Raw genomic sequence first — 13281 nt, 5'->3', positions numbered from 1 at the left:
ACCAGTATTAGGAACAGTACATTGACCAGTACTGACTTCACCAGTACCAAATTCTTACAGAATTATTACATTTTTCACATCCAAAGCTGATGAGGCACATTATTCTTATATTCAAAGTGTACAACCCTTGACCTTGACATAGGGGTCCCAGACACAAGCCCATGAAAGGTCTCCATAAACTTTTTTTCCCTATATACCAAGTTTGGACGCAATATGTCAATTCTAACTAAAGTTTTTCAGTACCAACCATTTTTCTATTTTTAGTAACTTTAACCTTGACCTTGACCCTAGGGGCCCCATGAAAGGTTTCCACAAACTCATCCTGTATTCCATGTTTTGTTACTAAATGTCAAACATGATTAAAATTATTTGATACCATAGGTAAGTTTGACGTTGCCCTCCAGCCCTCTTGCCTGCCCAAATAAGGACAAACGTCATTCTAGTAACCAGGTATGCAGGTAAAGATTGTGACCAAGTCTTCACAATAAAAGTGTCATAATGCTGAAGTGATTAGACTGGGTCATGGTTACCATCTTTAATGAGTCATATTGACAATTACCAATGAGACCAAGAAAAATCAAAGAGAGCAGACAACATTGAGAAGGTGATAAAACAATGTGCAGAACAGAGGTTCAAAATCAGTCTCAATCCTCAAATAAAATATTTTGTGATATATTATAGTAACTAGAGAAATTGTGAATAAATATTGCTTAGATTTGTTTTCATTGTTTATTTTGGCAATGGGGCAACAGCAACTGAGTATCGAGAAGTTATCAAATAGAACAATGAATACTAAAGATACAATCATCAACACATATCAAACAAATTAAAACACACGTCTGACAGAAAAGTTCAAATCAATTCAAACCTATCAAACAGTTAAATTCAGGCTCAGAATATTATGGTTTTACACATTTTAAGACATTACTGTCACTTATTAAAAACAACTTTTTAAGTAACAAATGGTTCACTTTAGACAGTTAATCTTCACCATATCAATTTACTTTATGACAAAATGAACTGGTACCCAGTATGACTTTGCAAGCCTTTCAAGATGCAAACAAATTTGTACAAGTAGATAAGTTACTGATGTATCTGTTTTCAACCTTTAATGCAGGTATCTCCCCTGTTGAAAATATTCCTGCCAGGAGGTAAATCTGCTCTGTCATTATTTGCTTAGGATGTCACAAAGGACATTATTTGCTCCGTCACCATATGCCTAGGCTGGCGCATCATAGATCATCTGCTCTGTCATTGTATGCCTAGGCTGTCACATAGGTCAACATCTCCTCTGTCACTGTATGCCTAGGCTGTCACATAGGTCAACATCTCCTCTGTCACTGTATGCCTACGCTGTCACATAGGACATCATCTGCTCCGTCACTTTTTGTCTAGGCTGTCACACTGGACATCATCTGCTCTGTCACTGTATGCCTAGGCTGTCACACTGGACATCATCTGCTATGACACATTATGCCTGTCAGACATCATCCCCTCTCTCACTGTTTGCCAGGCTGTCACACAGAACATCATTGTGAATCAGCCTGTCCGTTAAACCTTTGAATGGAGCTGATCTCCACACCCTCACCATGCAATGTCTGGGCTGTACTGTTAGTTATCTAAAATGTAGAATATTACATTTATGTAGAATATTACATTTTGTTGAAAAAATTGTGAAAATTAAATTGATAAACAATGACAATAGTTCAATACCCCAACTTAACTCATCTAAACTCATCTGAACTCAACTCAACTCTCTGGACCTAAGTACCTTGAGTGAAACATGATAAATGTCTAAATGAACTACTTAAAAATTATGCCAACAGAGGCAAGCATTGTGTAATAGGACAATAGCTCAGGAAGAGAAGTCTAACAATCATCTGTATTTTCTGAACTGGTCTAGTGACATAACTCAAGAAATACTTGTGCCACATTAAGGGACTTGCTAGTAATACATGTATGCCAATTGTAAACACCAAGTTTTATTCAAATGACTTGTAACTTACTGCATGAAGCCAATGGCCAAAACAATGCAAATGAAAGCACAACAATGCCTATGCCAACAGATGACACCAGGGAATACGAGAATACCTCTAGTCGTTTCATTGAATAAAAGAAAAGCTTATACCATCTTTCCAACACCAAACAACAAAATATCCTTAGATCAAGAAGTTGAGTTCATCTCTAAGTGAGTGGCAGTAATATATTAGTAATTAATTTATTATCTTGCAAATGTAAAAAACACCTAGTGTGCCATTTCATTAAAATAGATCAAATTACAACCAAGAAAAAACTAAATTTAGATCATACAATACGCTCCAGATAAGACTGTCACTACAAGAATAGAAGAACCGTAGTACATACCCTGACAACGATGTAGTCCCCTGGTTCTGGTTTTCTCATGGTCTGTCCATCTGTCACCTCTGTATCAGGGAAGATAACTCCAAGACCGCCATCATTTCTTCCAAACAGAGTGCCCGTTCCTTTCTTGCTTGGCTGAAATAGTAAGAATTTAAAACTGCTATAACTGTTTGAAAAGCTTAATAAGTATACTTTGCATGAGGTGTTCTGTCAGGAATGGTCATTCCCAAAGCACCATCATGCCAGCCAAACTGAGTACCCATACCTTTTTTAGTGAATTGAAAAAAATCATAGGGAACTACTGTTTAAGATATGATAATTGCAATGATTATTATATAAACAGAAAGTGAAAGCTATCATTTTTAGACCAAATTGTATACATAAAGGAGTACACCAATTGAAGGCCTCTCAACACGGCCACAACCACTAGATATTGCTTTGTGTTGGAAATTGGTTCAAACACTTTCACAAGTTGATTACATCGATAAATGTGAACATAACTTCTCATACTATCTGGGTAAGCATGTGACAATTGTGTCCATGGGAACCCTTCTATTCCTGTCATTTCCCAATGTCCACATTCCTGCTGCAACTCCCACATATGAGCCACATAACATATCAATTTAGGTAAGATAAACACTACTTCACTTACCCCCTGGACCAGTACAAGATGGTTGTGTCCCAGCAAACTCTTATTTCTTTCCCCCGCCCCACGCCGGAATTCCTGTTGTAACTGTTCCACACGAGCCTGCTTTATGTCTGCAGGAACATCGTCAATCAGTTTGTGATAAGCATGCGTCTTCTGTTAAAGAAAGTATGTTATTTATCAAGTTGCTAGTTGGGCTAGGGCATTAAAGACTGCATGAACATAAAATTCAATTATTGCAGTAAAGTCTAGTTTAATGAAGTAAACCTTAAACATTCAATGTGAACACTGTCAGCATTGGCTATCAATGTCCAAGTAGGTTCAAAATGTGTCTAAATTGGCAATTGATCAGTGTCTGGCCAGTGTCTGCTAAATTCGCTCACTTTTATAATAAATTGTCAAGCTAAGAAGTATGCTTGTTACTTCTAATACATGCTTTTGCCTTTCGAGAATGCTATGATATCAAAGCATTCTGTAACAGTTAAAATCTTCTTTATTTGTCTGTCCTTGTCTTGAACCTATTTGTTATGCATGGATAAGTTCTATCTCATTACTGGAAAAGTTATAATTATAAAGTTGATTTATCTACCAACCAACCAACCCACACTCAATCTACCATTTCCAGAAACACTTGTCCTAAAATGGAAGCTTAAAGGTGACACATATTTCAATTGATTATCAATTCCTCTAACAAGAACACCACTAACAGATGCAAATGCTGGTTATTTTCACAATTGATAAAGGGGCATAACTTGACCTTAATAAAAGCCAATATTATAGCCTGGTAACATTGTGTTATGTGCCTATAGTCCCTGGTAACAGTGTGTTATGTGCCTATAGTCCCTTGTAACATTGGTAACATTGTGTTATATGCCTATAGTCCCTGGTAACAGTGTGTTATGTGCCTATAGTCCCTTGTAACATTGGTAACATTGTGTTATATGCCTATAGTCCCTGGTAACAGTGTGTTATGTGCCTATAGTCCCTGGTAACATTGTGTTATGTGCCTATAGTCCCTGGTAACAGGGTGTTATGTGACTATAGTCCCTGGTAACATGTGTACTTAATTGCATGTGAATATCTTAACAAGTTTTGTTAGTTATGGCCCAGGTCAGAATCATCGTGATGACCCCTACGCTATAGCAATACGTCAACTTTATTCCTTTGACAAGTTACTAGTAATAGAAGAAACATGTCTAAATTATAAAAGGAACAGCATATCTTACCTGTCTCATACTGTACGGGTAGGCAAACACCATAGAGTATTGGACATCTCTCACCAGAGCCAAGGTGTCCTCGAACGCAGCCTCGCTCTCCCCGCAAAACCCACAAATGAAGTCACTTGTCAGGCACACATCTGCAATTTTACAATTTTTTTTTTATATTTTATGGAATTTAAGTGAAATTAGTCATTACAAAGAATGAAATCAAGCAAAATATAAATCATCTCTTTTTTTGAGTTTATGTCATCCTATTGCTGTAAACACACGAGGGTTCAAAAGTGCTTAATGACAGCATACATGTAAGAAAACACTTTCTGAGATCATTTGCTATGGCTGTAAACAAAAACAGAATTTAAAAGAAAAGGATACCCAACATCAATACATGTTGATCACTTTTTTCAACTCAAAACATGAGAAGTAATTTTTGGGTATCAACACTCACTAGGCAATATAGACCTGACCCTGTCTACAAGTTGCCGATAAGCCTGGCCGGTATAGCCACGCCTCATGAATGACAAAACATCATCATTGCCACTCTGGGCTGGCAGGTGGAGCTGACCACACACTGTTGGACGATCTTTGATCAACTCTATTACCTGCAGGGGAAAGGAAACTTTTGTTTGTGGTCATTCATTTTTATCATAAGGATAACAAATGATAAGAGTACTTGATTACTTAAGCTTTTAAGAAGACACACATCCGTAAAATATTATTCGTGTCTTTTTCATAGTTTGTATTACCAGTGTTATCTTCTAATTTGTAAGTTCATGTTTATAGTTTTGAGATTTCAAAGACAATTTTTTTTGGTAAGTTTTGTAATCTATCATTTAATTTATCCAATCCTCAGTAAGTTTGTTCAGCATGTGTTAAACAAATCACTTTAAAACTGATTGTAAAATTACAGCACAAGTGAAATACATTCAAGAAAAACCTCATCAGGAAAATCCTTTGGATGTGGCGCTGTAAATCGTATTCTCATTTCGGGGTCAACTTGTGAGACCTTATCCAGCAGATCAGAAAACCTTCGTCCCCCAGACCGCGCCCGATATACTGTGCGGAAACCATCACTCAGCGTTGGCTTTATACTGAGGTCTGGTAAACCGAAGTGCTGAGAGTCAGAAGTATCTCGATAACTGTTCACGTTCTGACCTAGTAGAGTTATCTCTTTTACTCCCTAATAATGTTATGAAGAAACATGTGGTTAGCAATGGAAAGAATCATAAAAGGATGTACCTGTAAACAGATTGCCACAGAGCGATCACAAAAAATTGTCTGGTAAGTTGTTTTTTATAACAAGAGCTGTCGTAAGACTACGCCGCTTTGACTTAGAATACAATAACGATGTAATAATACCAAGTTTGGTCTCTTTATGTCAAACCTAACTAAAATTATTTGATACATAAGGTGACTTTGATGCTGCCCTCCCACCAGCCCGCCCAAACAATGACGCAAGTCATTCAAATAACTTGATTTCCCATTATGAAAATGTGGTTAAGAATATACAAATATGCCTTTCAAAGGAAATTAAAAAATAAAAAATCAAGGGTCATAACTTGTATTTAGGCTTAAAACGGAGTTATTTTTCTTGTTGTAAGATGGTCGTAAATAATTTTGAATTTTATTAAGTGCATTTAATGAACGGTATAGAATTTTTTTTTTATTAAAATCCCAACTTGCCCTTAACTTTTACTTGCCTAAAACTTTAACCTAAGTCAATCAGGGGCCATAACTTGTATTAAGGATATGGAGTTATGTAACCTCATTGGGTGATGGTCCTGAACAATTGTGTGAAGTATTAAGTCAATTGAATGAAGGGTATAGAAGTTATAAAACAATATCCCAACCTGCCCTAAAACTTTAACCCAAGTTCCATAGTCAATCAGGGGCCATAATTTGTATAAAAGATAATATGGAGTTATCTAACCTCATTATGGGATGGCTCTGAACATCTGTGTGAAGTATTAAGTCAATTGAATGAATGGTATTGGAGTTTTAGGTGAAAATCCCAACCTGCCCTAAAACTTTAACCTGCCCTAAAACTTTAACCTAAGTCAATCAGGGGCCATAACTTGTATTTAGGATAATATGGAGTTATGTAACCTCATTGTGGGATGGTCCTGAACAACTGTGTGAAGTATTAAGTCAATTGAACAAAGGATATAGAAGTTATTAATAAATATTCCAACTTGCCCTAAAACTTTAACCCAAGTTCCATAGTCAATCAGGGGCCATAATTTGTATAAAAAATAATATGGAGTTATCTAACCTCATCTTGTGATGGCCCTGAACAACTGGGTGAAGTATTAAGTCAATTGAATGTAGGGTATTGGACTTATAAGTGAAAATCCCAACTTGCCCTAAAACTTTAACAGGACGCCGACGCTGGGGCGAGTAGTATAGCCCACCTTTTCTTTGAATAGTCGAGCTAAAAAAATGGCATACCAGTAACTTAATATTTATAAAGGCCAGTTACCAGCCATAATAGACATGCATTTTGTTTCTGGGAACATGTGTACCAAGTTTCATTTAAACCTGTATTGTTGTTATTTGAGTAGTTTAAAAAAAATGCTTGTAAACAACACCAATGCTATAACATTATATATACTTTTTTAATGAAAAACAGATGATTTAAGCTTTAAAAATCTGAACTAACCTGAAAAAAAAAATTAAATGAATAAATATACAAAGTGGTATGCAGTGAGAGACATGTTACCATGTATGAGACTGACTTGTAAGCAAACCCCTCAACCAAGCTTTATTTGCAATGTTGATGACTGTAATAGCCTTATTTTTTGAAGAGTCAAGCTTAAACAGACATTCAACATACACTTGAAAAAGTCAAAACTCAAGCCAAATTTTTATTGAATCATCTTAAATCCCTTGTAACATTGATCAATCTAAGCTCAATGTTTTTATTTTGGTATATATTGTTGTGAGACTGTTTATTTATGATAAACTTCTCTGAAATTATAATGGAATCCAATTAAAAAGTTACTGTTGAGACATAACTATAATGTGCGGCACTGAGATTAACGCACTCACTCACTCACAGACGGACAGTGGGGTTACTTTATAACACCCTTTAGGGGCATAAAAAGCAAACTCCTATATCTACAAAATTTAACGCATGTATAAATCTTAGATTAATTGTATCAATAATGGTATCCAATGATGAAAAAAGCACATCATTTAATTCTAGATGTACCTGGTCAGATAGCATGCGGACTTCCTCTAAAATTGAATCTATCGGGCGGCTCCGTTCCCTTCCACGGGTGAACGGGACGATACAGTACGCACACATGTTGTCACATCCTCGCATTATTGACCTGTAAAAGAGGAGTAAGAGGAGCATTAACTGATAACTAAGCACTCAGTAAAAATCACTAAAGTGTGGTCTTTAGTGGTATAAGTGTTCCCTCTCACCCCAAAAATCGTTGGTTTGAGCTACACCAGACGAACATTCTCTAGGCTTATCAAAAAGAATCAAGAACTGGTATTGAACCAGGAAACAGCCATGAGAGTGCTTAATATCAGCTTTCAACTGTATTTAGAACTGAGCTAGAATGAATTAGTATGAAACAAAAAAGCTAAAAAAAAATTTTTTATCCAGTTTGAACACAAATATCTAGGCATATATATATATGTATTTTATCAAATCACAAATACTTTTAAATGAACTAACACTTATTATGTCAGCTACCATTCACACCAAAGAGACCCGGCTAGAAAGATAAGAGTAAAAGTGAACATACACATAAGCAGTGACAGAGTCCTGGTTCAGCCTAACAGGCATAACATCGGCATACGTCTCCTCCAGGGACAGCAACACATTCACTGAAAAATACAGGAATCACAGCATGTTCCATAGAAATGTACAGCCAGAGGTGCTTGGAGCATCATGGTTGCGCATTGGGGGTCTCTAGTAAATATATTGTTTCCTAATATTAATGTTGAGAATCGGACAGAAAAATACTATCGATAATCGGTTTATGAAACCGGTCAATGACCAATTATTAATTGATTTAATTATTATTTAATTATCTTTGCTCATCATATTTAAGGCAAACAGATATAGTGCATGTACCAGTTTAAAGAACCAATGTTCCCTTACAATATTGTTTGTAGATTTCTTTATATAAATTACATTATTTATTCAGAAAGCCACTATATTTTAGTGTTTACAAGTTACTATTACAGAACATGAGACCACAGTCTCTAATAATTGACTTACATTTAGTATTGAAAAGATGTGTAAAATAAACACAAAGAAAGATATCAATTTCTTTTTAATAATCAGTCAGTAAGTACAACAAGCAGTTGAATATTCTATTTGTTTTACAAGAACAGTTTCTGTTTTATAGGAACAGTTTCTTTCAGAAAACTGAGAAAACTAAATTCTTATATGGTTAGAAGTAAAGGGTAACATGTTTTAAAAATTACTTTTAAACCACAAACATGTGAAGTTGAGAACCAATCCTTTGGCAGTTAAATTACAAAGAAAATTAATAATAAGGTACTGTAGCGACTTATTTACTTGATAAGAATTAGAGTACATAACATAGTAACACCTTAACATTTTAACATAAACTACCAGGTAGCATTAACCAGAATTAAGTAAATAAGACAGTAGCCGTTATGTCCCTTGTTTCTATAATTGATTGTTCAAATTTCACTATTGATTGTTGCTGACGTAGGCCTTTCTGATCAAATGTCGATTATAACCAATCATCGGCACAACACTACCTAATATAACTGTTTATATTCAGGAAAATATTATTCAGGGGTCCAATAAGTGAATAATAAGTTGGAAATGGGGGGGTCCCTATCCAGAAAATTAAGCCAGGGAAACAGGTATTCTGTGTAAGGGAATCATAATCATGGATGCATTAAATTTTACATTCTGTTGGGTAAGTTACTACATGGTTTTTCATTGAACCAAGCATATCAATATACAGAGTTGATAATTAGAATTACATTTCCAGTTCAGGATCTTGTTACAAGTTGATTTTAGTTTATGAAAAAATTAATAACCCCTTAAGATTATACAATATCCTAGTACAACATCCACATACCAGTATATTCTCTGGGAACATGTTTCATTTGAATACTTTAATGTTGTTTGAGGAATGAACAATTCTAAAGATCTGGGACAAAGACGATGCCGATGGCAAGGCTATTGAAATAACTCCACTAAACAGATAAGCTTCAAAAAAGTAAATTCAACTCATCTCACCTGCAGCTTGCCGGTTTTCAGTGATAGCCAGGAGACGAGGCAAGTCCCTGTAGGCATCCGGTCCACACACAATGTCCACTAACTGTTCCCGTTCCAAAATCTGAGTCTTCAAACGTTCAGCCATGCAACCTGAATTACCACATGAAACTATTATCATTAAAACCAGTCTAATATAAATGAAAATAATTTCAAATTAGTTTATTTTACACATACTGTACCAGTATTCCATTAAGATTTATTTTTTAAGCTTCAACTCTTATTTAAGAATGTTCTATTGATACTATTGTCAAAATGCCATAAGTTTCTTCAGAAACAGTTCATCCAGTTACATACATGGTGAAAGCATAACATATCTGCTTCCTTATCGGGTGTCACGAGCAGCATTTCCTTTTTCATTCTTCAATTACAGAGATCACAATAGTTTCATTAATAATTTACCAACCTAGAATGGCAATTTTCATTTGTGGCCCCACACCTCTACTCATCTTACGCCTCTTCATCTTGGCGAGGTAGTGAAGCTTTTTCCACACTTTGTGCTCTGCCCCCTCCCTGATTGCACAGGTCATCACCATTACTACATCCGCCTGAAAATAACAAGACCAAACTAATACAGTTATAAAATTATTAAATTTTTTCTCCCAAACCCATCTATGTTTATTCAGATTTTTAGCAAGCATGGCACATATTTAACCAGTCTTGAGCTTGCAGACCTTACAATGTAGTTAATTTCGACCACAGAAACCATATTTTTGATTCCTGACCAATGAGAAAGCAACATTATTCTGTATATTTTTAGGCCCAATATTCAAACAAGTATTAATATAAATATTAATTTAGGGAAATAATGCCATAATAACGGAGATAATATACATTGACAAGTTTACCTGCTTATATCAATAATCTCTTCATTGCAATGATTTACAGTTCAAAACCCGTTCTTATTGACTAAACATCCATCATTTTTTTGTCGGCAGAGACTGCTGCTAGTCGGTATATCATGTAAGAAATATAAGAAATATCTATTATGTTGTCACTAAAATGCTGACAAAAATTCCACACTCTATTTATTGAACTGCTAACTATTTACGGTCCTCCTTCCCTCTCTCTCATTCAAAATTAATAAGCAACCACTGTTTTTATAGTTTATTGCATAGAACTCATACTTCTCATTCCTATGAAGGACATTTTATGAAATATGAATGTTGAAAACTTCATAATAGCAAAGACATTTTCAGAACAGAAGAAGGCCCTGATACATATTATAAAGAGGAATAATAATAAAATTGATAGTATTTCAAAGCTCACCTGTGTAATATCTGAGGTCCTGACAAAACCTTTATCCTGAAGAACAGCCCAAGCTATTTCAGTGTCCGAAACATTCATCTGGCAGCCATAAACGTCAAAATACACTAAAATACATAAGTGTTTAAGAAATTATTTGAGCATCAGACTTGTTTCCAACATATTGGGTAATTTTCAATGATAAGCTTCATATTTGAAATTTGATACTGATGTATTTTTATTATTCAAAGAAAAATACTTATAACCATTCAAATAATACCAATATTTTATCGGTCAACATGGGACTCAGATCCAGAAAAGTGAATTAAAAAATGTTACAAAGTATCTTCAATATAATAAATTTTGACAAATGGTGTATAAATTGCAAAGCATTTTATTTTAAACGCATGTAGCAATTTCGACCACTACTGTTTTTCTTAAATACATGTAGCAATTAATCTTTGCAGTTTTGGGTCTCAAAGTCAAACTTGGACAATAGTAAATGTATATGGGCCCCAAGACACCAAAAATTTAATATATTATTTATTATTTTATTTTATTTATTTATTGTTTACTGAACCATCAGATATAAGCTTATTTGAGAGTTGGGTTCCTCATAATTGAACTAATAACTTATCAAACACTGAAGATGTTAAATATAATCATTAACTGTTTCTTCTAACAGACTCCTTGTCTTTTGATATAAAATTCAACATCAAGCTGTAAACTATGTTAATAGGCATTAGTTCTCGCTAAATGTACACAAACAAATATTAATTCCTCCAATATCATTGTAGTTTCAGTCCTTTCCGGATACAATTCCTACTCAAATGAACAAGTATCATTAGTGGATTAATTTTACCTTTTCTCCCAAGTCCAAGAAGATCATCATCTTTAATGAACGGTACCGCCGCTTCATCCTTTTTAACTTTGTTATCCAGAACATACGGTGACACTGTGTTGGCAATGAAATGTTCCAAAGACGGGCCTTTTGAAATATCTTTTTTACTTCCATGTATATTATTTCCATTAGTGTTCAAGGATTCAAGCTGTCTACCCTTTTCAACTGAAGATGATGCCAACCTTGAGTAAAGTTTAGGGCAAGACTTCAGTTTAAAAAGCTGTCTTACAATCTTGTGCACTAATAGTTCGCTCATTTTGTAAAACGAGTAAATTATCTGCTACAAAACCATGTAAAAACTGTTAAAGGTGTCGTGTTGTTTTGTCCTTGGCTAACATGTCAATGTGTCATCCGCGAAAACACATTGCATTTTGATCAATAACTGCATATTGAGGTAAATCAACCAAAATATGCAATCTTTTTTATGGGTTTTCTTATATTTTATAAAAATTGCTTATCTAATCAATGAAAGAACAGTTAACGTATAAACACCTATCATTAATGATATTGCCAATGACTTTCAGAAATGGCGATAATACCCCAAAGGGACGTCACTCACTCAATCATTTACTAATATGGTTATATTCAACCATTACTGCAAACGATCAAATCTCTTATGCAGTGATGTCTCCTGCCGGGCTAAAAAACAACCCTCTGGCATTGCGTTAAAATAGTTGCTGAATATTAGCTCTATTCTCTTTACTGAACCAGTAATTTTAATGATGAAAGGACAATACGGGTTATGTTTATTACGGACCAGACATAACAGACCATATTTGGGGACAAAAAAAATACGGTGCAGCCACGCGGCATGCTAAAAACAACATCATAGTAAGTATTAAGTTTAACTATTTCCTATACAAATCAAATTCATAACAATAACTTATAAACCAAATAAAAGGCACGACAGCTTAATAAACGTCACATCGTATGACGTCAAATGTGACGTTTGCTGAATCATCAAAACTAAAACAGCAAAATAAATAACCAATCGATTGTACAACATCAATCGGTTCATTATTTTCAGAATCGTATAATAACAAACAATGGTTAATGAAAAATAATATGATACTGGTTAAACATCAGAAAAAAACCCACCTAGTTATACACCTATCGCGAGATGTTAACACCGCCCAGTTTCCCTGACGTCAACGTCATTCCAAAAAAGACGCGTAGTAACTGTTTGTTGACAGTTTGACTTTTGCTTGATTTTCGTCAATAAAATCAATTTCTAGCGAAAATATGGGAAATTGTTTTGGGAAAAAGAGTAACAAAGTTGCTCCTGATCCGAGCCAAAGTAACGATGACGTTTCTGTCATTATTTCGTCAAATACTCAGTTCCGTGCATCGCCGAGAGCGGTGAAATATCGCGACATGGAAGAGGCGTTGAAGAAGGGCGAAGCAATGGTTGGCGACCTTGACAAAGGTGTGTATTTAAATCAATTTGTATCTTTAATATTGAATATAATATATGAAATGTATATGTAATAGTCCATTTAACTTACTTTATGAATGTTAACAAAACGCCAATGATAACAAATTATCCATAATGATATAATTTATGCAAAGTTTGTCAGAAATACATTTTCCTACATCCGATGCTAGATACCAATGCATACAAACATTTTTATTAAAC

At 34.8% G+C, this 13281-nt stretch overlaps 1 protein-coding gene across 1 annotated transcript; it reads right to left on the bottom strand.

The window, feature by feature from the left end:
- Nucleotides 1-715: 715 nt before the first annotated feature.
- On the bottom strand, nucleotides 716-12167 carry LOC128238614 (mitochondrial tRNA methylthiotransferase CDK5RAP1-like). Its single transcript, XM_052954716.1, has 13 exons — nucleotides 12138-12167; nucleotides 11607-11925; nucleotides 10769-10872; nucleotides 9906-10047; nucleotides 9464-9592; nucleotides 7983-8064; nucleotides 7436-7556; nucleotides 5162-5404; nucleotides 4673-4826; nucleotides 4234-4364; nucleotides 3014-3163; nucleotides 2365-2496; nucleotides 716-1619 (listed from the first exon to the last, which is right to left on the bottom strand). Exons 2-13 carry the CDS (start codon nucleotides 11899-11901, stop codon nucleotides 1530-1532), a joined length of 1773 nt encoding a protein of 590 aa, XP_052810676.1. The 5' UTR covers nucleotides 11902-11925; nucleotides 12138-12167; the 3' UTR covers nucleotides 716-1529.
- Nucleotides 12168-13281: the final 1114 nt, after the last annotated feature.

Source organism: Mya arenaria, chromosome 6, assembly GCF_026914265.1.
Source record: "Mya arenaria isolate MELC-2E11 chromosome 6, ASM2691426v1".
In the NCBI taxonomy this organism is placed as follows: Eukaryota; Metazoa; Mollusca; class Bivalvia; order Myida; family Myidae; genus Mya; species Mya arenaria.
Note: the sequence above shows the minus strand (reverse complement) of the source record. Positions and strands in the feature narration are given on the sequence as shown.